This window comes from Cadophora gregata (genome assembly GCF_030347475.1).
Source record: "Cadophora gregata isolate MNR1 chromosome Unknown scaffold_6, whole genome shotgun sequence".
Classification (NCBI taxonomy): Eukaryota; Fungi; Ascomycota; class Leotiomycetes; order Helotiales; family Ploettnerulaceae; genus Cadophora; species Cadophora gregata.
This window is the reverse complement of record NW_026695929.1, coordinates 1,546,661-1,560,622: the sequence shown is the minus strand read 5'-3', so window position 1 is coordinate 1,560,622 and position 13,962 is coordinate 1,546,661. Positions and strand designations below refer to the sequence as shown.

The 13,962-nt window shown below is 48.7% G+C and overlaps 5 protein-coding genes across 5 annotated transcripts; 3 read left to right on the top strand and 2 right to left on the bottom strand.

Annotated features, from left to right (window-relative positions):
- Positions 1-329: 329 nt before the first annotated feature.
- Positions 330-702, top strand: ONS95_012333 (uncharacterized protein; the record flags this gene model as incomplete). The annotated part of the gene is made up of 2 exons (XM_058505958.1): positions 330-382; positions 498-702. The coding sequence occupies 2 exons, from the start codon at positions 330-332 to the stop codon at positions 700-702; spliced, it is 258 nt and encodes an 85-aa protein (XP_058358481.1).
- A 1,700-nt stretch (positions 703-2,402) lies between these two features.
- ONS95_012332 (uncharacterized protein) lies at positions 2,403-2,717 on the top strand (the record flags this gene model as incomplete). The annotated part of the gene is made up of 1 exon (XM_058505957.1): positions 2,403-2,717. The coding sequence occupies one exon, from the start codon at positions 2,403-2,405 to the stop codon at positions 2,715-2,717; it is 315 nt and encodes a 104-aa protein (XP_058358480.1).
- A 1,315-nt stretch (positions 2,718-4,032) lies between these two features.
- ONS95_012331 (uncharacterized protein) lies at positions 4,033-6,799 on the bottom strand. The gene has a single exon (XM_058505956.1). It carries the CDS (start codon positions 6,310-6,312, stop codon positions 4,507-4,509), a length of 1,806 nt encoding a protein of 601 aa, XP_058358479.1. The 5' UTR covers positions 6,313-6,799; the 3' UTR covers positions 4,033-4,506.
- Positions 6,800-7,822: 1,023 nt separating this feature from the next.
- Positions 7,823-11,613, bottom strand: ONS95_012330 (uncharacterized protein; the record flags this gene model as incomplete). The annotated part of the gene is made up of 3 exons (XM_058505955.1): positions 7,823-10,950; positions 11,002-11,201; positions 11,252-11,613. The coding sequence occupies 3 exons, from the start codon at positions 11,611-11,613 to the stop codon at positions 7,823-7,825; spliced, it is 3,690 nt and encodes a 1,229-aa protein (XP_058358478.1).
- Positions 11,614-12,590: 977 nt separating this feature from the next.
- Positions 12,591-12,941, top strand: ONS95_012329 (uncharacterized protein; the record flags this gene model as incomplete). The annotated part of the gene is made up of 1 exon (XM_058505954.1): positions 12,591-12,941. One exon carries the CDS (start codon positions 12,591-12,593, stop codon positions 12,939-12,941), a length of 351 nt encoding a protein of 116 aa, XP_058358477.1.
- Positions 12,942-13,962: the final 1,021 nt, after the last annotated feature.

Here is a 13,962-nt window from a genome sequence, read left to right as displayed (position 1 = left end):
CTCGTTTCCTCACTCGTTCGATTAAATTTATGCCATATGTCACAAGTCTCTTTGGAACATTGCGTACAACAGTTTCTGATTGACCGTGACAGACCGAAGACAGCATTGCCAAGAAGCTCCGACTCAAGCCCAAAGATGTCGGCAGCCCTGATCTCCATCCTCATTTGATGGAAAAAGATTCAGTTCAAGAAGATCTTACTAATATTGGATATCTACTCCTTCCCTATGAAGATGAGAGGAAGATTCGAGGTGATGCGCTCGCTTCCTTGAAGCATTAGTACCAAGATTTTGCTGTCACAGAGGTTCGTGCGGATAAGACGGGCTATTTCATGATATTTGAGAAAACCGCAAAGGGAGACAAAGACTTGAAGAAGTGTTTTGAGTCAGTGGATATCTATTCTATCATGATCTCGACGCTCTGGGTGGTCCTACATTTGCTTGTCCTTACCTTTTAGCCCTCTGTTCTTTCGAACATCTGCTAACTGAAGTGGTTTCAGACTCATCGACATTGAGATCGAGGAAAAATCCTTCTTCGATAAAAACGTCAGCGACGTCAAAATTAGCAAAAGAGAGGATGCTGTGGAGGAGCCCGACTTCGAGTCTGATCCAGAGCCTCGACCAGGGATGGAGGAGGCCAACCTAGGCTACTCTCACGTCCCTTACAAGAAGCCTGCCCTTAGGTGGAGTGCATTCAAACGATAGATTTCTCGCTGAGTATGATTGAGAATGAAATCACGTATAACTGGGGGAGCCTTGGTGGGCGTCACGTCGGAGCGAGTTTTTCTTTTTGTCGTACTTTCATACACGATACCGAGTTTGATTGAGGGAGGATAATGTTGAGATATGTTCATAGAAGAAACGATTTGATACTTTAACAGAAGAAATATACATAGCGGAATAAAGCACAATGCCCGTGCCATAAGTCCATTTTGCAGCCCGGCTTAATTTGTTCATCGATTGGCATCCGTCTCGCCTCAGGCAGCCCAGTTTTCACAACGCCGTAAAACAAAATGAGCATGATACAGCTCAAACTTGAACAAATGCCTCACAAACTGACAAGCCACATGGAAAAGTTTGGTGTCCTTCTATTGTCTATTCTCTGCTGTGTACAAATTTGTTCTGTTGACTGTTGAATATCACACGGGCAGTGGTGATGCTGCCCCACTGTCAGAGACTACTTGCTAGATAACGAGATATGTACAATCATAGGCCCTCACCATGCCATGAGTAACTTCGATAGCATATGAGTGGGTACTTACGGTATGACAAGTGATGATTGGCAGACCAGTTCTTCGACAAGATCTGAGGTTAGCTGAGCAGCCTCTAAATGCTGCAGAGCAGTGCAAGACAATGACAATAAAAGAAGGGTTTGAGAGATGCTTCATTCCAGTTCATGTATCCATATACGTTATGTAAGCAAATATGAGCGATATGCCTGAAACATGTCATTGACGTGTTGTCAGCGTTGGCTTCAGTCGTTTCTCTCTCTTAAGTAATGGTCATACCGCTCAATGAAGAGCATCAGCCCAGCGACAACAATAATGAAGACAGCCTCAAAAAGCACCAGTTGATGAAATCATGATCAATAGGGTACTTTTCATCAATTAGCGAGATGTCTCAAGGGCCATAGTTTCGACTCATATCTTATGGTCGGCCCCAGTGCCTTGGAGAGCTCGCGATCGCAAAGCCCCGTCTCACTTCCTAACACACCCGCGGATATTCGCCAATCCCAATGGATTCATCTACGCAAATTGGCAGATTGCTGTCAACCGTGGGCGGCCACTCAGTGGTTCAGTCAAAGCGGTTTCTTTCATCGTATACGAACACCAACTAACGGCGGATCGAATCGCAAAACCTATCAAGTTAGGTTTACAAAATTGGAACCTCGCACGCATTCGAGTGTGGGCTTCCAATTGAGTTTTGGCTTAGATTCTAAATCTGAGATCTGTTCCTTTTTACTGGTCTGAAATGTTTGTGGTGCTGAGGATTACAAAGTTTTCACTTTTGTTTATACCCTAGGTCTTGTTTTGATCATTGTTATCGCTCGCTTACATTTCCTCATCTAGCTATTTTCCCAAAGCTATCCTCTCAACGATTTGGGAGACCCCATAGTCTATATATATTCACTGAGTCGTAAATATATATATCCTATTCGAGACTGTCCGCAATCGCATTTCGAAATCCACTCAAGCAAAATGGAGCTTATGGCATCACCTGCCAGCTCTTATCTCGTTTAGCGCTATGCATTCCCTTACTCAAACCAAGCCCTCCTCGCTCGGCTCGCCGTTCTCAGACACAGAACATCACTCCGACTCCTACTTCGACATCCAAAGAATTTCAAATCATAATCGTTCAGCCTACCATCCTCCCACCACGATATATCCGTTCAATACCAAAAAAACATGTCCCGATCATACCAAAAATGGACTGTAGCAGCTCTTCACCAGGAATGCGATTCCAGGGAACCGAAGATAACACGATTCGGCTTAAGTGGAACAAGTGAGAAGAAGAATTTAATCCAGAAATTGGTACGAAGAGACACCCATGTCCGCAAGGCGCATCTTGACTCCCCCAATTTCAATAATGTCAACGACCCAAAGGGGGAGAATGAACGAGCGAGAATCAAGTTCGACGAAAAGTTCCGTCAACTCAACACGGATTCGCTAGTCACCTCCGAGATTGCTTATTATGAAGTCATGGTCAAGAAAAAGATATAAGAAGCAAAGGACAGGCAATGCCGCGATCGAAAAGAAGGAAATGGCGGCGTGCTTGAGAAGAACGTGAACCCAAGTCGCATCCAATAATCCTCAAGAACGTGGTCCATCATTCTTTGCAGCGGCTACCCACGCCACAGACGTTGAAGCTGTACTTTGTGGTTGCATTTGTGGCCCCCCCTGTAAGACAGTAACCGCGGAGATATCCCGACTCCACGCGTTGTTCAACTAATTTCTTCTTGACGGCTATGAAGCAAACGAAAATTATTTTGGACGCTGCGATGGAGTTGTAAAGCTTCGCTGTGAAGATTCTTCGGACGTCACGAGTCTTAGACTGGATTCAAAACGTTCCGATATTCCCAACACGAGAGATTTTGATAGCCATATGATTGTGGATAATGCAATCTGTGGATGTGGATACTGTTTCACATTTGAGGACTCGGAGGCTGGGGACAGAGCTCCGAGGGACTTCTTTGCGCAGATTCGGGAGGAGATCAGAACTGGGAATTACCACGATACTTCAGTCGTGGAGGTCGTGAAGTATGCGTGGCCCTGTAGAGGTGTGATGCAGATTGAAGAGTAGTCTTGGAGCAGCGTCAGAGAAGTCTCATGTACACTCGGAATGAAGACTATAAGTTGCACGATGTGCTTGTCTAAATTGAGAAAGTTTGCAATGTACATTGATACAATACATTCAGAAATATAATTCACGATGTTGCAGCTTCATGGGTAACCAAAATTTCAGGACTTTCGGACCTGGTAGTTGGGCTAAGCGAGGCTAGAAAAAAAATATAAAGCAAAAGAGAAACGAGGAACCCCAAAAAATGGTTTGTTTGTAAAGCCATTCCCCGCAAGCAGAGAGGTGGGGTCAAGTTTGCTAGGCGTTTCCAATGAGGGTAACCCAAAGTACTCTTCCATATTTCCACACACTGGGATGGTGTCCTGATTTGCGACCGTGAAGTCCCCAGCCAGAAATGCAGTCCAGCTTTCTTGCCCCAAGGCAAGCTGGATCGTGCAAGATCTATATTATGCGGCTGATATTGCACATGATTGCCCAAGAAGCCGAGAATTAAGACAACCATGCCGCTTACATGGGGGTGGGGTGGAAGGGGAGTTGGACATACTTAGGAAAGAAGTGCCACTATGATGTGTGGTGAAAAGTGCTCGTTTTGAAGACCATTTGGAATTATTGTGGTGCAAAAGGTCTTATTTGAATACTTGTTCGAGGAATATGTCAAGGCGATCGAGTCATCCTCCCTGGTTGAACCGAGGGGTAAATCAAAACAAACAGTCGGGCGTACTGCCTTTCATATATTCAGGTTAGTTGAATGTCCTTCTGATAATAAAGGACAATAATGAACACTATCGCTGAACAGCATGGCATGACATGACATGAAGTTAGGTGACTTTCAGCCACTTGGAATTTAGAGATGTGGATATACAAATAGACAATGCAAGGCTCCATGTATGCTCCCATGCAAACATATAGATAGATCAAAGCTCTACTGCAAGAATGAAGAATATGCACCAAAATCTTGAACCTAAACCAGGTTTTCCATCCTACTCCGCTTAGATCAACAGCCAAATCTAAATCTGGGCTCCTTCTCTGATGCTCGCTTACGGCATAGACGTTATTCGCCCTTCCATGGACGGTACTCTTCCCAGCTGATTCTGGACCCCCAGTGTCATCAACTCATCCGAACTGCGTTTCGAGTTCCATTCAATCCATCTGTAACACCCACCTCCATTCCCGCCGCCAGTAGCTCTTACGGAGACACTGAAACTGATACCGTTACCACTTCACAATCTCAGTCCTAGGCACAAATTCCTTCGTAACATGGTCCATCTGTAAACAATTCATCCAAGCTGTCCTCAGCGAGAGATCAAAACGCATCCACGTCTTGCGGACTCGAATCTCCTCCGGAAACTCGATATCAAGGCCTCCTTCCTCTCTCTTCTTTTCTATAATCCCATTACTGGTCCCGTGTCCGTTCACATTTCCATTACCATTCGTACTAAGCCATCCATTCCGATAATGGGACGCTGATGCGGACCCAGATTCAGACCTATTATCCGACCCTACACTCCCCTGTGCTTCACCGGCTCTAAGTCCAGCACTATTTCCTCTCAGGGTCTCAGTCCCCGACCCCGAACTACAAGCCGGACTCTCAGCACTCGCCGTCCTCGGACTCAGTGACATACTCATCTGTCTGGCACTCTCCTCTTCAAGGCCGATGACCCATCTTCCAAGATGCACGACAGCAACGGTATCCCAGACGCCTTCTCGTCTCGGATACTCTTTAAGAAGATGGAGGGCTTGGCGGCGGAGGCGCCTGTCGCGACATTTGATCATAACGAGGTAGAGGGGTGGAATGACGCCGATGTCGAAGGCGAAGCGCATCATTGGGCCGCCTTTGGGGGCATTTGGGTTGGTGCCGGGGTGAGTTGGTGATGTTGGTCGGGAATACGTGGCTAGGTCGGTAGCACGTTGCGTTTCGAGGAGAACCTTGGCTTGGGAGACGATGTGCTGGAATTCTGGGAGGAAGACGTCAAATGAGAGTTCATTGGTGAAGAAGGCTGCGCGGAGGGAAATTTGGGATGCGATGGTTGAGATTGTTAGTGTCAAGGCAGAGATAGCTTCTTGTCTACCCATGGCAAGAGAAAAGGTTAGGAGTGGTTTGAAAGTCGCTGTCCAGGCTGCCAGCTCGTTGTTAAGTGACGTTTGCTCGTCCAATAGCGATGGGTTATACGCTGGCGAGCATTCTGGGTTCTTGTCGTCGATCCAAGGTATGGGTTTTGGCGACGATCCGTCTGTTGCTTTCCATAACTCGGGCTTCACCATAGATGGTCCGTTACTAACAGGGTGAGATTCAGGTGATGGTGGACCTGCCCTTCTGTCGCGTATCGACATGTTGAAATGCATGAGCCGTCGGTTAATCAGGTCAAGGTAGATCCTAGCCTGCGAAATAGAACTGAATACGGGTGGCATCCGCTGCACAACCTCCCTGCCTTCACTCTTCAACGCCTCGTGGATTTCGACGGGCCGTGGGTCGAATACAGACATGGCCTGAATCTCCATTCTGCCAAAGGTTTGAACCAGAAAGTCATCCACAACATCTGGAGCCGGTGATGAGAATCCTTGAGGATGCTTTTCGGCTTCCTTCTGTTGTGCCTTCCACTCCTGGATCAGTTTCAGTCCACCATAAACTTGTCCAGCAGCGACTTCGTGCCTCCCGGAAATTGCTTCCAAACATGTGATAATAATACAGATAATCAACGTAATCCTTTTACTCTGCTTCCCGGTAGCGATGTCTCCTCGCATTTTCTTCAGGGCTTTGTCATAGAGCACAAAAGCCTGCTGTTGGTGCACCAATGATTCCTGTAGTATTTGCTCAGCCACTAAATCACTTGCACTTCTCTTCTTCGAACTTTTAGTGCTCGTCGATGAGCCTGGATGAGGTGGATGGTCGGAATCCAGCATCTTCTGCCCAGCGATAGACTGACCAGCATGTTGGTATTCGTACCATTTTGCCAGTGCACCGATAGCACCAGCTACATGTCTGATAGACGATTCAGCCGTACAGGCTTGTAAGATCATCCGAGTCCAGTCCTCCGAATTGAAGTATGGACATATCTCGCCCGCGATGCGATCCACGAAAAGTTTGAAGTAGCGATATTCCTGACCAGTCTCGAAAAGGGCAGGACCCGGTTGGATCAAGATTTGAGAAACAGGAGGACTTTTACATTCATCCTTCGGTACCAAGGCTCTAGCCTGAGCAGCGAAAGATCCATACGCTGCTGAGGGAGCTCGCTGTCGACCAGCTGGATACCCCAAGCACTCGGCTCCATACTTGAGACAGCGTTTGCAACACGGACGGGTCTCGTCGCATTTAACTCTCCTCTTCCGACACGTGATGCAGCTATTTGATCGTCAGTACAGGAGCAAAGTAGATTTACGGACGTCTCCTATTCCAGCCGGGGCAGTCCGGTCCCCCGACCAAAGAGCTGGGTGTAGCTCGAGAGTGATTCCAGAACGACCCCAACTCAGCCGCAAGGTCCGGACTACCGGTATCGTTGGTGGACGGCCCGATATATAAATAAAAGTGAAGTTCCGCTGAAGGGACTTGTTTTTTATGCATACTGATTGCTGCACTGTAGTGCACCACATTCCGCATCACTGCGCTCACAGACTGCACTTACCCGGTCTTGACTTTGGAATGTCGCACACGAGGTTCTTTGGCCTGCTTCCTATCGGCCATTGTCCACAATCCAAGACGTGCAATCCAGTCCTATCCAGTCAAATCAGGCCCAGTCGCCCTCGTCAGCAAACCAGGGCGATCATGTGAAAGGAAGCCGAGCAGGCAAAGCGGCTTCCTTCGTTGACCTGGAGTATCTCACAGGGTGGACCATAAGAGGCTGTCCTCGCGCACTTAAATGAGGTGTGATCAGGATAATCGCAATATCTCAATTAGCCGTCAGATTGTTGAAGAACCTGATCGCGATGTAGCGCTGTACGTGAGGCGTTGTATGGTTATGGCTTGCAGCTGGTCTTCTCGTTCGTTCGGTACAGATCTCTCCCAGCGACCGAAATGCTGGGCTGATGGACGCCCTTACATAACGAGCAGGGTGAGAGAACTGCATCTGCGCCACCACCCCGCATTCTCACAATGGACATCTTCAACGGAAGATACACAAATACATCTGGGTTGAGGGCGAGATAACTTGGCGTGAGAATGCCTCATAATCATAGAGATCAATCAGAAGTTCTAGTAGAACAACGGCTGACGATGCCGCAATGAAAGAGGGAGCCTTGGCCTTTCCGCGACCGTTGGATTAGACGTAGGCGTCGCTACCAGAAACCTAGTCCCTGATTAATTCTACACATTCCGAATAGCCACTGAGCCAGCGTACCATTCACATTGACTCTCATGTTTCATCGTCGATTTAGTCGACGATATAACTATATTATCACGTTGTGGACCCGACAAGTATCTGGAACAATCACAAGGCGACCTCTGTTACTGCACTGATACTGCTGATTGTTTTGTTTGACCATTAACGTTTCTTGCAATTGAAGGATATCTGCACCTGAAATGCCCATGGAGGCATTAGGCCTGAGCGTCAGTCAAATCGGCCTCGCTGCCCTCGACCTCGGAGCTCTCTTTCCCTTTGCCCTTTTTCAGACCAAACCAATTCATCCGACTCTCCTTTGGAGTACCTAATTCCTTATCTTTCCCTTTCCATTCGCCCGATCCCATACTTCCAATCATCGGACTGCTGGTAACGCTATCTACGCTTCTGCCCAGTGCAACATCTTCTCCAAACTCGTCCATGCTGCTGTCTCGATGCTCACCAAGACCGCGGTCCGAGTTCGGCGTGCTGCTAACACCTTTCTTGCCACTGAAGAGACCGTTCTCCTTGCTGCGGAATGAAGCGATGCTGAACTTGCTGGAGCTTCCCTTACGCAAGAGCCGACCAAGAGCGTTGCCGTCCTTCTCCTTGGCGCTTGATCCAGATGGAAACTCTGAAGTCGTGTTGCTTGCAGCTCTGTCCAGGCTCTCGTGGGATTCAGCCATACTATTCTGCGTACGTATTGAATGAGCATCGCGAGACTTTCTTGAAGCAGTAGGTGATGAGAGAGTAGAGCCATCATGAGGCGGAGGGTTGTCGGGCGATGTAGGAATATTTTCTGTTTTCGCCTTCCCTTTACCCTTGTCGACTTTGGATGTGAAGGGTAAGCCAAATCTTTGCGAGAACGCTGGGGCAGCTGGATTCAATTTGGGAGTCGGTGGCTTGTGAGATGACACCGGACGAGTACCAATGACTCCAACTGGTGGCGGGCTTGCTTGACCAGCGAATGACTCTGATGATGGAAGGAATTCATCGTCGTCACTAGCAATACCTGTCGTCAAAGCAGATGAGGAACCATGCTGAATACTCGGTCGCCTGGAAGGGTTTCTTGACCATGTTTGAGGGGCAACATGGTGTACAGACCAGTTTGCACCGAGTGGGCTGCCTCTGTTGATGGCGTCTTGAGAAGGAATCGTCCATCCAAATGGAGCGCTATCTGTTGACGGACGGGGAAGATCAGAAGAGGCAATCGACAATGGGCGAGGGCTGCTGGGATCACGTTCGGATCGGTGGTTTGGCTCATCCACACTGTTGCTGAAGATAGGGAAGCCACGACGATTTCTCGCACCTACATTACGAGCAGGTGCAGGTGCATTACCCTGAGCAGAAGTTTCTGTTGCTGGAGAGCCTTTGAAGAAGCCCCAACTTGCGGTAGAGAAACTTATACGTCGATGCTTGGGGTTGAGTGATTCGGGTTCTTCTGCAGAGCGTGGGAAAGATTGACTTTGGCCATGTTTGAGGGATCCGAGTGCTGGCCCATCTTCTTGTATAGCCTTGCCGCGCGCTCTGGGTAGAGTGAAAAGGTTCATTAGTCCTCCTTTAGTCACTGGTACTTCAGTTGATGGTGACCCGATAGTTCCAAATCCGCTCAAAGGAGACTTGATTGACCGTCTTTCACTGTCTTTGACATAATCATGGCTTGCTACACCGTACAGTGCGAGGTTATGCGAAGAATTGTGAGGACTAGATATGAGGCTGGCAGATCGACTGGAGGAGTCTGGAGATTGAGGATCCTTGTCGATAGACTCCCCGATATTGCCATACATGGCAGGACCAAACGAAGGTGCGCGTCCATCATTGTCATCATGGTCATCGTCGGCAAAAATGTTTGACGGGAGTAATGAGGTCGCCGTGGGACTTAAAGGAGCTCCCGCAGTGAGTATTCGAATCTCATCGTCACTCATACCACTCATGTGATCCGCTTGAATGACCATGCCTGTGTCATTGTTCATCTGGATGTAAGGCGGTGGGGCAAAGGAGGGCGAAGTAGCGCTGCCCAGGTTATTGTAGACACTGGCACTTGGAAATTGTGAGTCGACAATAGGATAGGCTGATATCGGCGAGGATATGGTGTTAGTTCGACTCTTCCGATTTCGAGTCCTTCGAGGTTTTGCTTTGCCTTGGCCACCACTGGGGTCGAAGTCGACACCAGAAGAATTGCCAAGGAACATCAGAGGCGGCTGGGCTGCTCGATGAGCGGCTTCCAGGGCAGTCAGATGTGCCTGTTGTTGAGTTATCATGATCTCGATGTCTCGAAGACGCTGAGAACTGCTGTTCAGGCGCGAAACAAGTGCCCTCTCCTTTGCTTGCCATTCCGCTTCCTCTTTCTTGTCAGCCGCATCTCTAGCTTGAGATTCTTCATCGTTCTCTGATCCCGGGAGCTTATTGCGTTCACCCTCAAGCTCCATAATTTGACGGCCGCGGACATGGATCTCTTTCTCCAAGCTCTCCAAGGTAAGTTGCTGCTCCGCAGCCTGTTTTTGTATTGTCGAAACTTCCTCTTCCTTTGACTTTGCAAGTTTTTCCTTCTCCACTCGCCAATTTTCCTTTTCACTCCTCATAGTTTCAATCTCCTGCTTCCACCTGGCCATATCGTCTCTCATCTTCTCCCTCTCTGCTTTCTTCTCTTTCAACACTTTCTCTCTCTGGGATTTTTTGTTTTGAGCTAGCCGATTTAACCTCTCAGAGTTGTTGACCTCTTTCTTGAGCTTTTCACTTTGCTCTTCTTTATCCTTAACCTCCTGCTTCTTCGCATCACGTTCTTTCGACAGCTCCGATAACAGGATTTTATATTCTTCCGTTTCCTTGGTAATGGTTGCCTGTGTATCTTCTGTTTGCTTGCGATTTGCTTCAAATTTCTCTGTTAACTGTTGCATGGATTCGTCACCCTCTGACACGTTTGCAATTGCCCGCTCACGAGCAGCTTGATCCGCGGCAGCAGTTGATGGCGAATGTTTTCGGCCTCCAGTGTTCCTCCTCTGCCCAGCCTGACCACCACCTCCAGAATGCCCGCCACTATTTTCACGAACCATTGATATCTGCGCAGATTCTGGAAGGGTAGCGGCTTGAATCTCAACTCCATGGCCACGTCCGGCTTGGGCCTCACTATCGCCGTCACTATCCTGGTCATCTTCGTCTTGAGTCGAGGGTGGCCCGCTGTGTCCCTGTTGCGGCCGTCCATCTTTGCACAATGTGCTCAGTCGTAAAACCTTGCTTCCGGCCTGAAAATGGTTCGCCCCAACTGCGATAACTCGAACATTGTAGAAATGGCCTGGCTTCAGCCCGGTGATTTCAATTACCGTTTCCGACCGCAATGATTCACCGACTAAATCTTGTCAGCCACTCCCTTGTTTCTGCTCTATATGTCTAGCCATACCGTTGACTCCATTGACCTGGATCAAGTACTTCGCAACCGCCTTCTGTGTTCCAGGTCCTGGCTTCCTCCAGTGCAGCGTGCATGCATTGGATTTGAGACCTGCGAGGGTTACCTCAGGAGGATCCGGGACTTCAACACCGAGGGTATCAATGAGGTTGGAAACGGGTGTCCGGAGAGTCCTGTAAGCCCTGTAGAGAAGCCTTTGCAGACATGTCAGAAGTGAATCTCAAGTGCCATCTGGGTAACCCACCATGCAAACGCAGAGAACGTCGCAGTGGACTGTAGGATCAACATGATCAAATGGACATGGCCGAAAACCCAATCGATCAGACCACAGTAAAAGGTGGTCGCGTTCATGCAATACTGCCGGAAGAAAAGCTCCACAGTCCGCTGGATGGTCGACGTGTCGAGAACCTGGCGGATGAACAGAGCTGTGAGTATCAGGGAGGGGATTGAGATGGAGGATGTGGATATGGTCGACGCTTGGTTCTGCTGGTTCTGCTTGAGATCGGATTCCTGCTGGTGGTGCTGGTGCTGCTCCCGCATTTCTTGCGCCGCCGCAATGGCACTTGCGCCAACGTCCTCAGGCCTCCCAGCGGTTTGAGGCATCATTGCATGACCCAGCTGGTGGAGGACTCGGAGGCAGAGGGGGAGGCGTGTGAGGGCCAATTATTGGAGAGGAAGGATGCGGCCATCCGAGTGATCCCAGCAAGAAGTCGGCACTCAGCCAACGCCCGGCAATTGAGTCCGCCGGTGAGACCAGTCACCAGTGAGGGGAAGGATGGCCTGCGAGCCTGCCTCAGCGCCCTTAGCCGAAGGGCAGCACAACATCTTGCACGAAAAATATTATCCTCTGCGATACTGACAGCAGCTCTGAGAGTGTGTCGAGGCGAGATACCGTTTCTTGGGAAATATTGTAGTCTGCCTGCCACCATAGGCTTGCTCATGGAAATGATAGTTATGTCACAGCACCTCCAGAACACGCTACCAGTCATAGTGTACCAGAGTTACGACAATCCTCCACCTGTTTTCCCCCTTCCTTTTTTGTCTTTAATTATTTCGTCGTGCTTTGTTTTGTACGGATTTTGAAATCGTTTTCATTTTACAACGACCTATCTGGTGCGTGCTTTCGACAGTCTTTTCAAGCCTCTTCATTGGCAATTCATACTTGACAACGACGCGAGCATGGAAACTCCACAACCAAGGTCAAATCTGCTTCTAGTAACGTCCTTCAATCACCTCTCACGACCTTCCCGAAGTTCTGTCAATTACCAGACGAGCTCCGTAGCAGGGTCTGGGAGTTCGCTGGCTTCAGACCTCTCGAAGGATCCATAGAAGGCCACGGACAACCTTCTTCTGGTTCCGCAATCTACCTGCAGACACCCGCTCAATCATTTGGAGATTTGCCATAGATGGAACCAGCATGCAGCCATGAATTCGAAGTTAGTAGATGGAGCGAACAGTTGACCCAGGCCCCAGAGATCCACGGCGCCGAAAACTGCGTGCAGCCTTGGTCATAAGCTGATAATCCTCCTTTTACCGTTAATGAATAGGACGAACCTTCTCCACATGGACCTGTTCTCAAGTCAATGAATTTTCATGGACCTTACTCGCCGAGGCATGTACAACAAGTTCTTGCTGCATGCCAGGAGCCTCGGGTCGAGTTTGATGAGAGATATGTTCAGTTCATTGCAAGCGCGAAAAAGACGGATCTACTCAGAAAACCCTCGCGGAGGAACGGACCCGTCAGCAATACTACTGCACAGCGAATGGCAAGAATCATTGCGACCTTTGGACACTCAATACCTGCGTGCTTCGATGTACGACGAGATCGACTATTCTTTACCAGCTGCGAGACATATCCTCCTGGGCGCGTAGCTGCAATCCAGTTGTTTGACAACTTGATATTTCTGGCCACATATGAATCCGATCTATTGTAAGATAGGGAAGAGTTCAAAGGAATACTACGAGAGTCTAGCCACTGATTGTCGAGTGTCCATCAGGAGCAGGAAGAAAAGAAGGACGAGAAACGATATGGGATTTTGTTCTAGCTTGATATTTCCACCGTCGACGGCTGTTCGGTGCTATGTTGCATCAGGAAATTTCAGTTGTTCAAAAGGATGCACAAGATAAATAGCCGTCTCATTGTTTAGCGACTAGTATCTCCTCATCGCCACGTTCTTTGATACATTTGCAAAGTTTGACCTCTATCTCTCTTGCAGCTGAAGAAGCGCATTTGCGAAGTCGCAAGATGAACATTGAGCCAACGAGACTTGAGCCTCAACGGAGACACCGACCGAGGCAGACTACAACCCGGGCCTATGCTTGGGAAAATAAGGAGAGCGGACGAATTGCAATTGGCCCCAAGAACTCCTATCAAGACCCTTCCCTTTCTGACCTGACTCTGACATGTGCTTTTGTATGTGCGGTTCCAAAGAGAGACTTCTCTTTCACATGCAACTACACTACCATCTCTGATCCTGGAAGGTTGAACCCTTGAGGTCGATGTGATTGGCATGACAGGTGAACTTGCCCCGCCTCGAAATCCACTGCCATGCATGCTCTGGCTGCAATAATGATGAACATAAAAAGAATGAAACTAGTTCGTCCCGTTCCGTGAAAAGTAAATAAATATAAATACATAAAACAGAATGAGATCGTGTCCAGTGCAAGCACATCGAAACCAAAACCACAAACAACATCTTCTGCAAGCAGCGTGTGACATATCCTCGTACTTCTCAATCCCGACCACAGGAAATTCCTCGGCATAAGGTCAGGCCCCTCCTCTCCCCTCTGGAAGTGGACCAAGTGGTTGAATGACCTCGCAACAAGGGCAAGGGCAAGGGCAAGGGCAAGGGCAAGGGCAAGGGCAAGGCAAGGGTTGGCAACGTTGTTGGGCCGAATGCAAGCGGGACAAATACAGTACTCCGAGCCTCCGTTCCGTCAGCTGCGTCAGTGATT

Excerpts from the sequence above, each read along its gene's own strand:
- ONS95_012331 (XM_058505956.1), bottom strand. The coding sequence starts at position 6,312 with ATGATCTTACAAGCCTGTACGGCTGAATCGTCTATCAGACATGTAGCT.